The 15217-nt window shown below is 50.7% G+C and overlaps 1 protein-coding gene across 4 annotated transcripts in view; it reads right to left on the reverse strand.

Annotated features, from left to right (window-relative positions):
- TXNDC16 (thioredoxin domain containing 16) overlaps positions 1-14993 on the reverse strand; it is a 40786-nt gene extending 25793 nt beyond the window's left edge. The window contains exons 1-11 of one of the 4 annotated variants that reach the window (XM_082760564.1): positions 14652-14993; positions 9306-9509; positions 8803-8885; positions 7655-7728; positions 6874-6948; positions 6421-6542; positions 5813-5903; positions 4179-4335; positions 2799-2965; positions 1757-1817; positions 253-394 (exon numbers count right to left, since the gene is read on the reverse strand). In XM_082760564.1, the coding sequence (XP_082616690.1) occupies positions 253-394; positions 1757-1817; positions 2799-2965; positions 4179-4335; positions 5813-5903; positions 6421-6542; positions 6874-6948; positions 7655-7728; positions 8803-8885; positions 9306-9474 (1141 nt within the window). In that variant the 5' untranslated portion in view covers positions 9475-9509; positions 14652-14993. Of the gene's footprint in view, positions 1-252; positions 395-1756; positions 1818-2798; positions 2966-4178; positions 4336-5812; positions 5904-6420; positions 6543-6873; positions 6949-7654; positions 7729-8802; positions 8886-9305; positions 9972-14015; positions 14028-14651 lie in introns of those variants that run through there. The other 3 variants (XM_082760565.1, XM_082760563.1, XM_082760562.1) reach the window with 3 other exon arrangements.
- Between the last annotated feature and the right edge of the window lie 224 nt (positions 14994-15217).

Genomic DNA, 15217 nt, shown 5'->3' on the forward strand with positions numbered 1-15217 from the left:
CACCCACACAGTACAGAAGTGCTTCCTGATGCTCAGAGGGAACCTCACGAGTTCCAGTTTGTGCCCGTTATCTCTTGTCTTGGTACTGGGCATCACTGAAAAGAGCCTGGCCCTGTCCTCTTTGCACCCTCCAAAGGGATAGTTTGCCTTGGATTTGCAAGAGCATTCTTTAATGCTTTAACATATGTCTTGGAGATGTTGACCGCATGTCCTACCTGATGACAATCAGCTTCTCACTGTTTAGTTACACACCTTGATTGTCATTCTCTTTTTCATCCTCATCTTCCTCATCCTCATCCTCCTCCTCCTGGATTTGTTCAACCTTGCTCTTATCTTCCACCAAGGTTATAACTTCATCAGTGTCTTCCAAGACCAGGTATTTGATCGGCACTCCCTAAGGAAAATAGGAGCAGAACATCACCCTGTGTCTATTCTACCTGCAAACCAAACTCAAGGCTGATGGGGAGTTCTGATGGGGAGGGAATTTAAAGTTCCCTCCCATCTAGCCCATTATTTTTAGGGTGTATCAACAGATTCCTAAAGCTGCCAAACAGGGGAGATCCTGGGATGTCTTTCTTTGGTGCAGTTTCATCTGCACATGAGCTTATTTCACTCCAAACTGATGTTTGGTTTTCAGAAAGTAATTGTGGCTATGTGGGATCCTCTGTCTGTAGCAGGAATGGTGAAAGTGGACACCTGCTCCATGTTAAGATGTTGGGAGGTGAATCTCCTACTGTGAGAAAAAGCCCAGAAGCTGAACAGTGAATGTGAGTGGAAGCTGAGCTACAGATTCATGGTCCACTCTGCTTCCTAGCCCCTAGAGAGGTCAGGCTAGGCCAGGGCAGCCCATCATGGCCTGGGAAAATGGCACAGAAGATCTTCTATCTCATGTAGCTCAATAAAGACGAGTGCTCCCAAGTGTAATGGACTGCCAACCAAAGTGTATTTCTCAGAAATGAGACCTTGTCAGCTTAAAACCAGTTCTGGCACTGTCTCAGCAAGAGGCACTTCAGAGAAAATGAGTTTTATAATGAACTGAGAGAAATGACAAACTGCTGGCACCTCTAAGAGAAGAAACACAACGTGCACATCTCTCACCAGGCTGGGGGAAGCCCTCGGGGGACACTCAGATTCAGGTCTGATCCTGTTTCTTTCCAATCTCAAAAGTGACAGTTCGCGCAATTTGGGGCAATGCATGTTCCCTGGCATTTGTTGCCTCGCAAGCTGGGTCAGGCCCCTCCAGAGTTTAGCTCATCTTGATCAGCCTCATTTATCTCAGGCTCTGCCCTTCTCACAGATCACTGCCAGAGGCATTTGGTTACATCAGTTCGGCACAGACATTTGTTTGCTTTCTGGCTCTTAGTTTCATGCTCATTTCCCCTTCCATCTTTTGAACTCCTTTCCTACCGGGCCAAGGGCCTTTAGAAGTCCAAATCTTCTGGGAATTCACACTTGGACTGCTACCTTGGGTAGTTCACAACCTTGCATTGCTTCATTGTGCAATGGAGATATCACCCCATGATTAGAGCCCAAAATAAACACTTCCTTTTATCTCCTGTAGGCAGGCACAATTGCCCTGCTGTACCGAGCTCAGGCGGTTCCAAATACGTGCACAGAGCTATGGAAAGACTATGTTCCCTTGAGCTTTGGGGAAGGTTGTCAAATCACAACAGAGGCAAGCAACGCCCTCTCAGGAGAGCTGATATTCTCAGATAGTGAAATAAGAGTTGTACAATAAAGAAATCCAACACCGAACCTCATCTGGTGTCTTGAGAGCGACGTTGGACCGGAGCAGAACATTCAAATCCACCAGGTCCCTTCCGAAATACAAAGAGATTATTAGATGGTGTGAGGATGTGCAAGGTTACCTGCTCTGTCCAGCCTGCCTGGCTGGCAATCACCCCGCTCTGAGCAGCACCACGTCCTCACAGAGGGCTTCAGGGCCCCGAAGTACCTGTGGGAGCCCAGCCCACGTGAATTAAATCAGTGCTGAAGAGCCAAGTCCCGAGTGACCCGGTGGGACTGACACAATCTGTGCTTATTTCACAAGGGCTTTGAATTCCCTTTCCATGATTCATGTCTGTGCTCACACGCTGGTAGCCACATCCCAGCGCAGCTGCTCTGACGGTGGATTTTGGCTCAGGGTGAACGCAGCCAAGAAGTGCCTCTGTGCTAGGAGACACCACGATGGCAGAAAGCTGTAAGAAAACAGCCCACACCCATCCTTCCTGCATCTCCTGCCACTTGCGCTGCTGCCAGCAGCATGGGCACAGAGCAGACATGCCACATCAAGGTCCCAACCCACAGCTGCTGCATCATCTGCTGACACACAAAATTTAGGAGGGGGCAGCCCCTCAGGAATGGGAGATCCTGACTTGTCACGGGCTGCCCACTCTCCCGGCTCCAGCTCAAACATCACCTGCACAGATGGGCAAGTAAGCCCTCAGAAGACCTCTGGTTTTTGGTCTTTTGATCTTTGTGATCTTGGTCTGTGCTTTCCAAGTTTCCTTTCTGAAATTTCTTTCAGTCTGACTATCCTTCTACTTCTAAATCAGCAAGAGACTCAGATATAGAGGCTACACTTCCAGCTAGAGTCTGAAACCAATTTTAAGTGATTCTGGAGAATCATGCCCTCTAATTTGACATCCTCTCACCATATGTAACATACTCCTACTGCTTCTCACACAGATCCGAGGAAACCCACTGACTGTGATCCCATTGTCCTTGCTGTGGGGTAACTGAGCTCAGAAATGCCACGAAAACCAAGGAGAATTCCCCAAACACAGGGAAGCAAATACCTGGACAAAAGGGCGACTCCTGCTTTCCCCAAGAGCTGCCAGGCCAAAAACTCTGCTGTTCTCCTGTCTGCCTCGTAGGTCTCTTTCTGGCTGAGGATGAACACAAGTGGTAGCCCAAGCTGTAAGTGAACAGTGGAAACCTTCTCTGGGTCCTCAGCAACCTCTGTCTGGAAAAGATACATGGTTATACTGCAGCACATCTCCACATATTTGACGTATTTCAGCTCCTTTCCAGCCAGCTGCCTATTTCAATGGAACTTCATTGAATTTATTTTTGAAATTGATCAACAGGCTCGAAAGTAATTGGAAAGGGAGGCACAGAAGCCTCATTTTTCTGAGGAAAACAGCTGGAAAACCAACCACCAGATCACCATCACTTTAAAAATTGCTGGAAAGTGAGATTGAAAGCCTGGAACAACTTCCTCATTGAAATCTGGAGCCTAGGAGCGGGTTCATAGCCTGCGGTTTCTAAGGCCAATAGATAACCTGGCAGGCTGATCTCCTGCACAGCCCAAGACATCATGTTCTCTCCAGTCACCGAAACAAGGACACCTTCCAGAAATACCTTCCAGGTATCTCCACCCTGATTCTAAAACACCCACTGAAGCAGAACCCCTACAACCCTGGTTAAACTGTTCCGACCTTTCACGACCATCCCTGTTAAAAATCTGAGCTTTATATATTCATGTTTTTTGTGACCTGGCACCTCCTGATGTCAGATTTCCCTTAATTTCTATTTATCTGACAGCCGTGCCCCGGGGCAATTTGGAAACCTTGTCTGCCACACACAAGAGCTGGCATCCTTTCCCTTTGTGCCTCTGACATGTTGTTTCATGACAGCACAGAGCTGCTTGATGAAGGACTTCCCTCCACGGGCTTACTCCAGGAGGCTGGCTGACGTAGAGACTTCATTTCTGCTTGGCAGAGCTGTCACCAGGGGGAACTGGAGGCCCCCTCTGCCCAGTGGGAAAAGGGAAAAGGAGCCTCCTGTCTCCTGTGCCCCACCAGGGCGTGAATCTTGTCTCCCTGAGGTGCTGATCCTCCTGTGGGGAGCCCAGAAGTCGCAGCAAAGTCAAAGAGGCACCTCCACCCCATTTTGAATGAAGCACGTTCCCATTCATTGTGCTTAGGTGCAACCACAGGACCACAGATTGTCCCTGGGCACCCCTGAAAAGGAGGTCCACGTAAGCTCAGCAATATAATAGAGTGTTACTCACAGTCTCAGACCTTTTCTTTGCTTGAATTCAACCTAGGAGCATGGGGAAGGGGCAGATTCCCCTTCTCTTCCTCATCCTCTGTTCCCACCTCCCTCATCTGCCCCAGCTGCCCTCGCACTGCACAGCCCGAGCCTGGTGCATCATTTCTCTCTCCCCATCGTACCACAAGAGGAGCCCCCATGAGTTTGAGGTGCCTGTGGATGTTCAGCACGGTCAGATCCTGCTCCATGGGTGTCTTCCTGCAGGGCTGCGCCACGTCCGTGGCCTGCTGGCAGTGGCAGAACAAGAGCCGGGCAGATGATGCATCAGGCTCATCGCTGCTGGGAGAGAGAAAACAAAACCCACACTGAGCTGGAGATCCATCACGGGGCTTAAAAATACCCTGACAGAGTGCCAGTATTTGCTGGCAAGGTTTTACAGGGCAGATATTCTCCCAATTCAGGGTGTGACTGGCACATGGGACTTTGAGAGCTCTGCTAGTACCAGGTAGAGTTGTGACCTTTCACAATGATGCTCACTGTCTACTGAAGACCCTGGTATGAATGACCCCAACCACAGAGCAGTTGGCTTAGCTCAAAAAGGACAAAAACAAGCTTTTCTCATTGGGACCAGCCCTGTCACTCCAGTGGGGACCCTGGCTTGAGGAGGACAGCTGAAATATAGGTTTACTTGTGTCTTTTACCTCTCTGATGACATCTTACGTACTATGTAAGGAATATTTCACCTTTTGAACAGCATTGGTTCTATCTGTTAGAAAGGAAGAAGTGAAATCAGGTTCCCTGGATGGTTCCTTGGCTAGTGGTGGTTCCTGGTTCTGGTACTACCACTGGTGCTGGGCTGCGGGTCAACTTTGGGAGGTCACATTCTTTTCCCCATGCATCCATTACACCATCTCTAGCATAAGGATCACCTTTTTTTTTCTTGTAAAGGGCTTTACTATCTCTCTGTGGAAGAGAGGATGTTGTATTAAGACCCCAAAGCCTGACTGCTGGTGCCCTCTCAGCTCTGTGCAGGATGAAGCCACGTCCTGTCCAAATGACAATCGTGCCATCTAGTGGCAAACAAAAAACGTGATCCCTGATCACAATCTGCAAGAACAGGATGTGAAAGCAAGCACATTGCTGTATAAATGCCTTGCTGAAAATGCAGCATGCCATCTGATATTCCCACCTTCCTCTCTGCCCATCCTGCAGTGACTCCTTTGTTCTGTAAAGCTCCAGGGAACCCATGGCTGAGGTTTGGTCAGTCAGCTAGGGAAGGGAGACAGTGGGCTCTTCTCTAAAATCCCAGTCAATGAGCAGTCAACAATGGCTAGTCCAAACCCAGGAACACAAGCAGCACTGGTTTTGGAAAAAGCAAAACAGATCTCACCATCCATCCTTGGCTGTTACCCTAATAACCATCCTAGGGCGGACTTTTACCTTGAGATGCAAAATGCATATGTAGGTCCTGAGCTTGTTGACATCCAAGGGGGCTGAGAAAGGTCAATAATGCTAGCTGGTTGGAAAGGAGATTCCTAAATATCCTGGAGGACCCCAAGCTGATCTTTGACTGGAAATCATCTGTTCTCTAGCTCAGCACGAAGCCAGCAGTGAGCCCAGTGCATTACAGGCCTGGCAACATTTGGATGTTTTAAACACAGACAGGTTCACTTCTAGTGAAACTGATTTTTCTCCCGTGCAAGCTAGCAAGGATGCCAATGCTAGATTTGACCTGGGAACCTGAGAAACCAAAAGAGCAGTGCAGGGGAGCAGATATACCTGGTGTTTGTGTGTTGGTGTGTGTGTTTGGACATACCTGGCGTCTTTCAACAGTGTTGCCTCAGTTGTCAGAACAAACTGGTGGACAGTCCCGTAGACAAAAGCCACTTCCATCACAGCTCTGTGCTCTGCAGAGAGAAAGGTGTGACTAATTCACTGCTGTAGCTCAGTCCAGATCTCCCTCTTCATCCTTCCCAGTCAGAAGCATCAAGACAAGCATCAAGCCTTCAGAAACTCTCAGTAAAACTCCACAAGGGGCTGAAGCCATGCTATGGAGGTAACTGAGTCACGGGCTGAACCCAACTGCTGATCTCCAGCAAACACAGAGGTGGGGCAGGTGAAAGCATTCTGCCACATATCTGTAGCAGAGATCTGCCAATGGGTTTATTTATTCAGGCAGCAACCACTGGCTTGCTTTCTCTGTCCAGTCCATCTCTGAAAGCTTGTGTGCTCCCAGCAAAACCGTCTTGGTCAACCTGATTCATTTGGCAACAAGGCAAGACAGAGAGCTCGTGTTTGGGTGGCCTTTTCACATGTCTTCAATTCTCCATTTCCAGGATTCTGAGTCATAAAACGAGCTCCCTTCCACATTAGTAAAAAAAAGGCTCTGGGGGTGAGCAAAGAAGAGAAGCTGGGTGTTAATACCTGCGGTTCCAGTAGCTGGTACGTACGCAAAGACCATGTTCGACTTCCCTTTCAGTGCATTTTCTATGTTCTGAAGATCCGTCAGTGTTTCGACGTATTTAACTTCATTAAAGAGCAGGGCACTGAGAAGCCAGAAAACTCATTAGCAACTGCTTTCTTTTAAGAGAGAATTTGCAGCCACATAATCACGATGGAAATAAAAACCCAAAGGTGAAACTCCAGCTTCTTGCTGGCAGATGCAAGATTCACAGCCAAATACAGATATGTGCTGGTGAGTCATGTCCAGGGCATAGATTTAACAGGGTCAAACCATCCCAAAGAGAGAAGGAGCCTTCTGCTTGGCTGAAAACAGCCTCTGGAACATGTGCAGTTTATATTTATGCAAACTTTTCTATTGACAAGTGAAAACAAAAAATAAACAATTTCACAGAGATGGATCTGGCCTGTACTTACAACAGAACATTAGCAACGATGGAGTTCACGTCAAACAAGGCATCAGTAGGAAATTCTCTGATCAGCATGTTCCCTCTGGGGAGAGAAGAAAAAATATCAGCAAAGAAACCATGAAAGATTAGCAACACGTAATAAATTCATTTCTACTCAGTGATATCTCCAAGTGTCTGCTGGCAGGTATGGCTGGAAGGAAGATGTCAGGACTGAACCTGGGGAGTTCCTAGGACTAGCAGGGTCTCCCTGATAAAAGGCCTCCTCTGTCATATATTATAATCAATGAGAACAGAGCACATTTGCTTTGAAAAAGCCCTCTACCTGATACGTGGAAAAGCTTCCAGCTGACAGTCCACGCAGAGACCAAGAGCTAAACCTTCCCACCTGCGTGGTGAGCCAACCACAACTACAGGAAGGGCACCGAAGAGTGTTTCTTTCTAGGAGCAGATCCAGAACATAGTGCACTGACTGTTTGTCCTGGGGACCTGGTGGTGAGAGCCCAGAGGGACTGACTGAGGATGTCTTTGATGGTTTCATGTAGCAGAACAGCTCTGTGCTGATAAAAAGGAACGTGGGGCAGGACAGGGGTTTTCACACTGAGGACAACGCATCTACTTTGCATGTGTGGAACCTTTTTGGGGTATTTTTTGCTAAAATCTGTATGGCACTGCTGTCCTCACGGCCCCATGCTTCCTGTGCAGACATCTCTGCTCCCTGACAGCATTTCCTCCAAACCTTTGTACTTCAAAGCAATTACAGCGTGGTGCCCAGGAAGCCCCCCCCTTACCTGAACAGGTAGGCTTTCCTTAATGCATTTTCTTTGCCACAGTATCTTGAGACATCCTCTTTGGGACAGTTAACCTGGAATTAAAAGTATTTATTGGACATCCAGCTCTACAAATGTCTACAAACGCATGGTACCACAGCATTCTCCCATCCCAGGATATAAGTGCCAGCCTTTCCAAAACTGCTGGGAGAGAAAATACAATCACACAGTGAGATGAACAGAGTGCAGTGCTGCGGACTGGAGCTGGTATTTCAGTTCCCCAGCTCAAGCCTGCCTCGATTTGGGTCAGACAGGATTAAGAGATCTTGTGATCTGCCAAGCATATTCAAAGTGACAGACCACTGCTTGCTTACTGAACTCAGTCTGCGTCTGGAGGAACTGAAACACACACACACACATATATATAAGCACTTCTTATAAAGTCTAATTGCACTTGCATGAATCTGTAATTCACTCACCTACATCTGCAGAAAAATTCAGCCAAAAAAAAAATAAAATAACGCATCCTATTTAGCATTTATTGCACGGTATTGAAAAGAAGTGAACTGACCCCCGCCAACATTCTTCAGTCTGAGCTTCTTCCAGTGCACAGGGCAAGATGGGGTCAGGCAAGTTCCATGCCCTGAGTGAAGCAGCAGGCTGATGCTCTTTTGTGCAACACAGCAGGGATCATATCCTTCCTTGCACCATGGTTAGGGGCACACATCAGTAACCAGGCAATGCCACAAACCATATGCAGCCGCCTGGGAGGTCAGATTAGATCAGCCAGCCAAGCCTGGCCCATGAGGTTTCCCATGAAAAGGGACAATTTTCAAGAAAAAGATGAGAAGTTAAACGTCTCCTAAACCCACGAATGCAAATCAAAGCTCTGTTTGAAGTGTGGACAATGTAAAATCTTCCCTGGACAGAGGAATCTGCCCCATCCCACAGGCAGAAGGTGTGACATGACCCCCAAGCGGGTGTGATGCTTTTGCTTCACAGCAGTGTGCTGTGGTTACTACAAGCTGGGTCAAGAGAAAAATGGGATGCCCTGTGCAGCCAGCAACCCCTTTCCTGCGGGGTCCCACTGCTGTCCATCACCAAGGTCGGCAGAGACAACCTCTGTCCACCCCACAGTCAGCCCTGCCCCACTCCTTGTCCTCATTTACCTTCACCACCGAAATGCCGTAGTCCTGCAGAGCCTCAACTGAGTTCTCAATCTGTTCCAAGAAGGGCTGGGCACCAGGAGAAACTAAAACAGGAAACAAAAAGCCGGTTTCAATCCCTTCCTCTTGCAGACAAGGCAGCAGGAGAGCAGAACGACACCTTTTCTCCCCAGGCCAGGCCCTGCTAGCCTTGCTGGGAGTAATTGCTGGGAAAAGAAACACGGCACCTTTCAGGGGGTAGCTCCTTACAGGGCATCTGGAAAATTAATGAAGAGGAGAGTGTTTAGGGACACAACCAGGACAGATGCCACCCCAAGACACTTCCACCTGCCAAGGGCACTCAGGAGCTATGCAAACCCCAATTTGCCAGCTGGGCTTGACCAGCTTTTCAAAACAGCTTTGGGTTTAAAATACTCAGAATTGTCTCCTCGTTATTCCACTTCCATACACACCCCAACACAAGTCTCCTGCAAACCCAGCTGATGTGCATGCTGTTGAATACATACCGTTAGGGCTGAAATAAGCCAGGGACGCCCTGCCAGCTTGCAAGCCACCGAAATACTCCTGGGGGCTCAGCTCCTGTAGCAGACTCGTACTTCCCAGCATCGGAATGAAGTAAGCACAGAAGAGCAGGAATGAGAAGGAAGGAAACCATCTGTCCTTCTGGGCTGGCATGGTTACTGTTGGTAACAGGCACGGGAGAGCCACAACTGCAAAAACAAACAAACAAAAAACAAATAAATAACAAAAAAAAAAAAACAAACACATATATACGAGTGTTTTCTGTTTAGGTAGGTGCAGCACGACTAATTTATAGATGTGACAGCTACACAAACACCTTGAGGGCATCACAAACTAGTTACTCGAGCAGCAGGTGATTCACACAACCATGAAAACGACAGCAAAGGCCATTCCCTTTCCCCTGAGTGGTAGCTGCAAGCACATGTATCCTCTGTGCTTTCAATTTAGGGCTGTTTTTCTTCCCTCTTTTTTTTTTTTATTTTTTTCTTTTGGAGTCAAACAAAGATGAGAAAACATCTTTTTGTCATTTAATTCCCCTCTTTAAAACCAGGTTCTGCTGCAGCCTGCCCTTCAGGTACCCAGCTTTGCTGCTGAGTGCCCTGCAGCAGGGCTGGTCAACAACATCCCTGGCCAACAATGAGACAAAGCTGGGATTCAAGCCACCAAGAACATGTTTGCTTTGCATTACGAGCTGCAGCTGCTTTCCTTAACAAATGCCCCTGTGTACATGGACTGTCATTCCCCCCAGCACCGTGTCAGATGCTGTCAGCTCGTTATCGCTGCCCCGTTACGAGCCCAAACTCAAATGATCGAAAACAAGCCAAGTCCCTCAGCCTTGCTCCGAGAGCAGGCAGCTGGGGAAAGCCAGGCTCCCTTCTCTCCCTCCTGTGTACACGAGTTGTTTGGATGAGGCTTTAGCAGCACGAAGGCATAAATACAACGCTGAGGAAGCAATGAAACCTTTCCATCTGAAAGTCTCTGGTGCTTCCTTACACGTTTCCCAGAGCCAGTCCCATCTGCCCCACTACAGTCCCTCGCTGTCCCACCACCCCAGCACGCACACATCCCACACTTTTCTGGCTGTTCACTCATAAAAACGTGCTCATATTTGCTCATCCCATCCCCATTCGTGTCCTCTCACCTCCTTGTTACTCCTTCCTGCCCAGGGGCTTCCCTCTGGGCCACATCAACCTCTGCTGACCCCTCTCCTCCTCCTCCTTCTTGAACCTGAATTTCCCACCCTCCAGCCCTCTGTTCCTCCCAGCCCCAGTCTCTGGCTCCCCACAGCGATGTGCCAGTCTTGGAGATGTACAAAGGAGCTCCAGGAGCACTCCCTGGAGGCACAGAGACAGAACTGGAGGCGAGGTTTATCACCCATATTCCAGGGAGACTTGGAGCACCTGGGTATTTGGGATTTTCTTCGTGAATCATGCCCCATAAACGTGTCCAAGCTGGTAACCTTTGCAAACACGTCTCCAGTCACTGTTCAAAGTAGGAGAATTTGTTGTCAGTCTGTTGTCTGTTCCTTCAGCCTCAGTATTACAACACCATCCACTTGCCCAGCTGGAAATCTGGCAGTGATCCCATCCCCTTTGCTCATATCCTGCCTGCCAGCTTGTGTCCTCCTCCTTCCATCTCCCATTTTGCCCCTAAAATCACTTGTAAGGCCCTTGGGCACATCTCTTAACCCCCAATAAAGCCAGGCCTCACCCCAGAGGTGCAGTCACTGGCCTGCTCTGTCTTCCCACCAACACGTACTGAAACCAGATTTAAGGGCTTCTCAACAAGTCTGGAGCTTTGAGTATTTTATTACAGACAAAATCAAGTCTGAGCACACCCAGCTGTCACAGGAACCCGACCCCACCAGGGGACGACAAGCAGTCCTCAAAGCACCCCAGGCTTCATGGTGGAGCACTGGAACTGCTCTGCTGGGCACGGGGAGAAAAACCCTGTGGAGAACATGAAGAAAAGCTTGGCCAAATGATATTTCTGGGTTCAGCCTGGGAATCCTGAATGGTAAACATGGGCTGGGGTCCCCTCATCACCCCCAGGACCCCATCTACAGTATTTATTAAGCTGCAGCTTATTTCGTTCAAAGGAGGGTGGTAGGAGGTGGTTTTTAAGATGCACTGGACAAGGTGCAGAAAAACACAATATAAATATATGTATATAAATACCCTTTTGGTCTGAATACATTACACTACTGCTTCATCTTCATTTTATCTCATTGTACCAGCATTTTCCAGGCTGCAGAGCCCCCAGCCAGCAAGTTTTTACTCCCTAGGAATATGCTCCTAAAGGATAACAGAGCCACCACGGCCTTTCCTGTGACGATCACTACAGATCCAGCCTTTTGTTGCAGCAGGACATTCACTTTGCACCCAGAAGCTTTGTGTTTTTGGCAGCCAGGCCTCCCTGCCTGTCCTGCCCCCCCAGCAGCAGCTAAGCAGTGCGAAGCCCTCCAAACCTGGCCGGCAGCGGGGACACACAAGAGCCCCAAATCCACACAGGGCTGACTCGACCCGTGAGCTAGAGCAGGCAAAACTGGCCTGCAGCAGCCTCCCTGGCATGGCTGGATGCCCCAGAACAAATATGCACGCTGCTGAAAAACGCAAGGGAGAGCATAACGTCGGCCAGCCAGCCCCGAGGCTCGTCCTGCACTTTGGACTGTGCACACAGGATTTCTTTAGGGGATCCAGAAAACTCACAAAATATCCTCTTTGTTTCAGCCTCCTGCTCTCCAGATCACACAAGAATCCCACAAGACACACCTGACTGCCCGGCCTTTCCTAAAGCAGCACCTTGGCCTGCAGCTAGCTTGTCTAAACACGGAGGCTGTCCCAACAGGTGTACTGTCTGCAAGCCTGTTTTCTCCCAAGAAGACGGTAAATTGGTTCATCAGATGCACAGAAAGCACCCTTGGGATCCCACTAAAGTGCATCTGGAAACCACCAGCCCACAGCCACTTTGCTGACTGGGGTCTGGGTTGTCCCGTGAGTCTTTAATTCATCAAAAGGCCACACAAACTCCACGAGAAATGCCTGACAACTGTTGACATATACCGCTGACAGCTGTTGAAATGCTGCTGATGTCAATAAGCAAAGTATTTCAATCTTTTTGCCTTTTTTTCAGGGTGAGGCTATGCGTTGGTTTCGTGGAATCCTATGGCTGGGCAGCAAGATTGCATTTTCCACTGCTTTACATATTTTTCACTACAGGCTTCTCTTGCCTGCCCTCCCTCGAAAAAGTGGCCAGCACCAGCCTTCTCCTAATCAGCTGACGAGTCTAAGGTTAATTATCACTACACGGTTTTGCTGGAACAACGAGCTCATCAGCCAGCTCCCTTCAAAATTTCTGAGGGCAACTTCTTTGCCCCTGCTGCTCTGAGTACGGCCAAGAAGCCGCCCTGGAGAGGTGACAGCGCTGAGCTGGTTCTTTGCCACTTTGGAAAGGGGCCACAATCATCTGTAAACACAGAAAAGAAATATCTGCTCCCATTTCCACCTGCCCCTTCTCCCCAGCAGCCTGGGGAGGAGGCACATGGCATATAATGAGCCAGGCCCAGTTCTGATCACAGCGGTGCCCTCTGTCATATGTTGCTGTGGCGTTGAGCCCTCAGCCACAGAAAGGGGTTTATTTCTACACAGAATAGGGTTTATTTCTACACAAAAAGGGGTTTATTTTTACACCGAATGTACTAAAAAGTGTCCCAGCCCGGCTGCCCCACAGGGACAATGCTGAGAGCCCAGAGCTGCGCTCGGAGGGCAGGCAGAGCCTCACCACAGCGCTGTTTATCCACTATTTGTCCCCAATCCCTGCTTCAAAGCTGAGTGCTCACAGATCTTCCGTGCGCAGACAAACCCCCCTTTTCACCAGCAGCATTTTCGGGAGGCTGCAGGCTGCTTTGCAACCCCTCCGCTGCGCGGACCAGCACCAGCACAGCTCAGGGGACCGGAGGCACATCTGGCACACGAAGGCACGAGATAACGGGGCTCCTCTCCGGCACGCTGACACTTCCCCCAGTGTCCCTGCTGCCTCCCCCATGCTCTGCGATTTCGGATCCCACATCAGGCTTGTGGAGGAGGGAGGCCTTGGTGCGAGCGTATGAGATACGGGGCTGGAATAAAGGGGTGAGGGTGCCCAAAAGCGAGGCTATCATGACCTACAGGAGCTGTTTTTTGGCACAAGGAGCCTTTTTGGCTCCTCGAGGGTCCTCAACAGGCTGGGAAACGTTTACATGAAATAAAATCCCAGCCTGTTCTCCAGCGTGCTTTGTCTCACTGCGATGTGCCCGTGCTGCCCCCCTGCTGTGGGACCCCCCTTTCCTGCTGGGGACCCAAGAAAGGGCCCTTCAGGATAATATAAAAATAAAACTCATTTCCCTGAGTTTTTTCACTTTCAGCCCCCACCTCCCAGCACCCCGGAGGACACGCCGCAGCCTCCCAACGGGGCAGAGCTGTCCCATGGCAGTGCACGGCCAACAGCCCACGGCGTGACCCGGCACCCTCCTTGTCCCCAAAGCCCCTGTGGGGCAGCTGGCCCCATGCTGATGGATGGTATCACTGATGGATGATCCTGAGCTGGCTCAGGGGTGGCACTGTCACCTACCTGGGGTGGCACCTACCTGGGGGGTCACCTACTTGGGATGTCACCTACTTGGGGTGCCACTGTCACCCACCTGGGGTGTCACCTACCTGGGGTGTCACTGTCACCCAACTGGGATGTCACCTACTTGGGGTGTCACCTACCTGGGACGTCAGCTAACTGGGGTGTCACCTAGCCGGGGTGTCACTGTCACCTACCCGGGATGTCACCTACCTGGGGTGTCACTGTCACCCACCTGGGATGTCACCTACTTGAGGTGTCACCTACCTGGGGTGACACTGTCAGCTACCTGGGGTCTCACCTACCCAGGATGTCACCTACCCAGGGTGTCACCTACTTGGGGTGTCACCTACCTGGGGTGTCACTGTCACCCAACTGGGATGTCACCTACCCGGGGTGTCACTGTCACCTACCTGGGGTGTCACCTACCTGGGATGTCACCTACTTGGGGTGTCACTGTCACCTACCTGGGGTCTCACCTACCTGGGGTCTCACCTACCTGGGGTGCCACTGTCACCTACCTGGAGTGTCACCTACCCAGGATGTCACCTACCTAGGGTGTCACTGTCACCCAACTGGGATGTCACCTACTTGGGGTGTCACCTACCTGGGATGTCAGCTACCTGGGGTGTCACCTACCCGGGGTGTCACTGTCACCCACCCGGGATGTCCCCTACCCAGGATGTCACCTACCCAGGGTGTCACCTACCCGGGATGTCACTTACCTGGGGTGTCACTGTCACCTTCCTGGGTGCCCAGCGTGTAGGTGCCGCTGCTCCCTTGTCCCTCGTCCCCCGCGGGGAGCACGCAGGCAGGGTTCCCGTGCCGCAGCTCGCTGTGGGTGACGGATCGGAGCCTCAGGGGTCTCAGCGTAGGGGATGAGGACACGGAGGGGACTCCGAGCGACGTCCCCAAGCCCCCCCCACGGTGGCCACCCAACCTGCCCCCCCAGCTGCCCTGCTGCTGGGACACCCCTCAACCTTCCAGGACCTTAGGGGACCCCTCAACCTTCCAGGACCCTACGGGACCCCCTCAACCTGCCAGGACCTTACGGGACCCCCTCAACCTTCCAGGACCCAGCCCTGTTGCTATGGGGCCCCTTTAACCTGCCAGGACCCTAGCGGACCCCCCTTCAACCTGCCAGGACCCTCCGCGCCGCCGCGAAAGGCGCGGCCCCGCCCCCTCCCCTCCCGCAACCAATCAGAGCCGCGAATCCCCCCTCAGGCCCCTCCCCCAGGGGGGCGGGGTCGCAGCCTACAGCAGCCCAGCGCTCCCGGAGGCCGGCGAGCGG

The sequence above is a fragment of the Aythya marila genome, assembly GCF_965140915.1.
Source record: "Aythya marila genome assembly, chromosome: 5".
Taxonomy (NCBI): Eukaryota; Metazoa; Chordata; class Aves; order Anseriformes; family Anatidae; genus Aythya; species Aythya marila.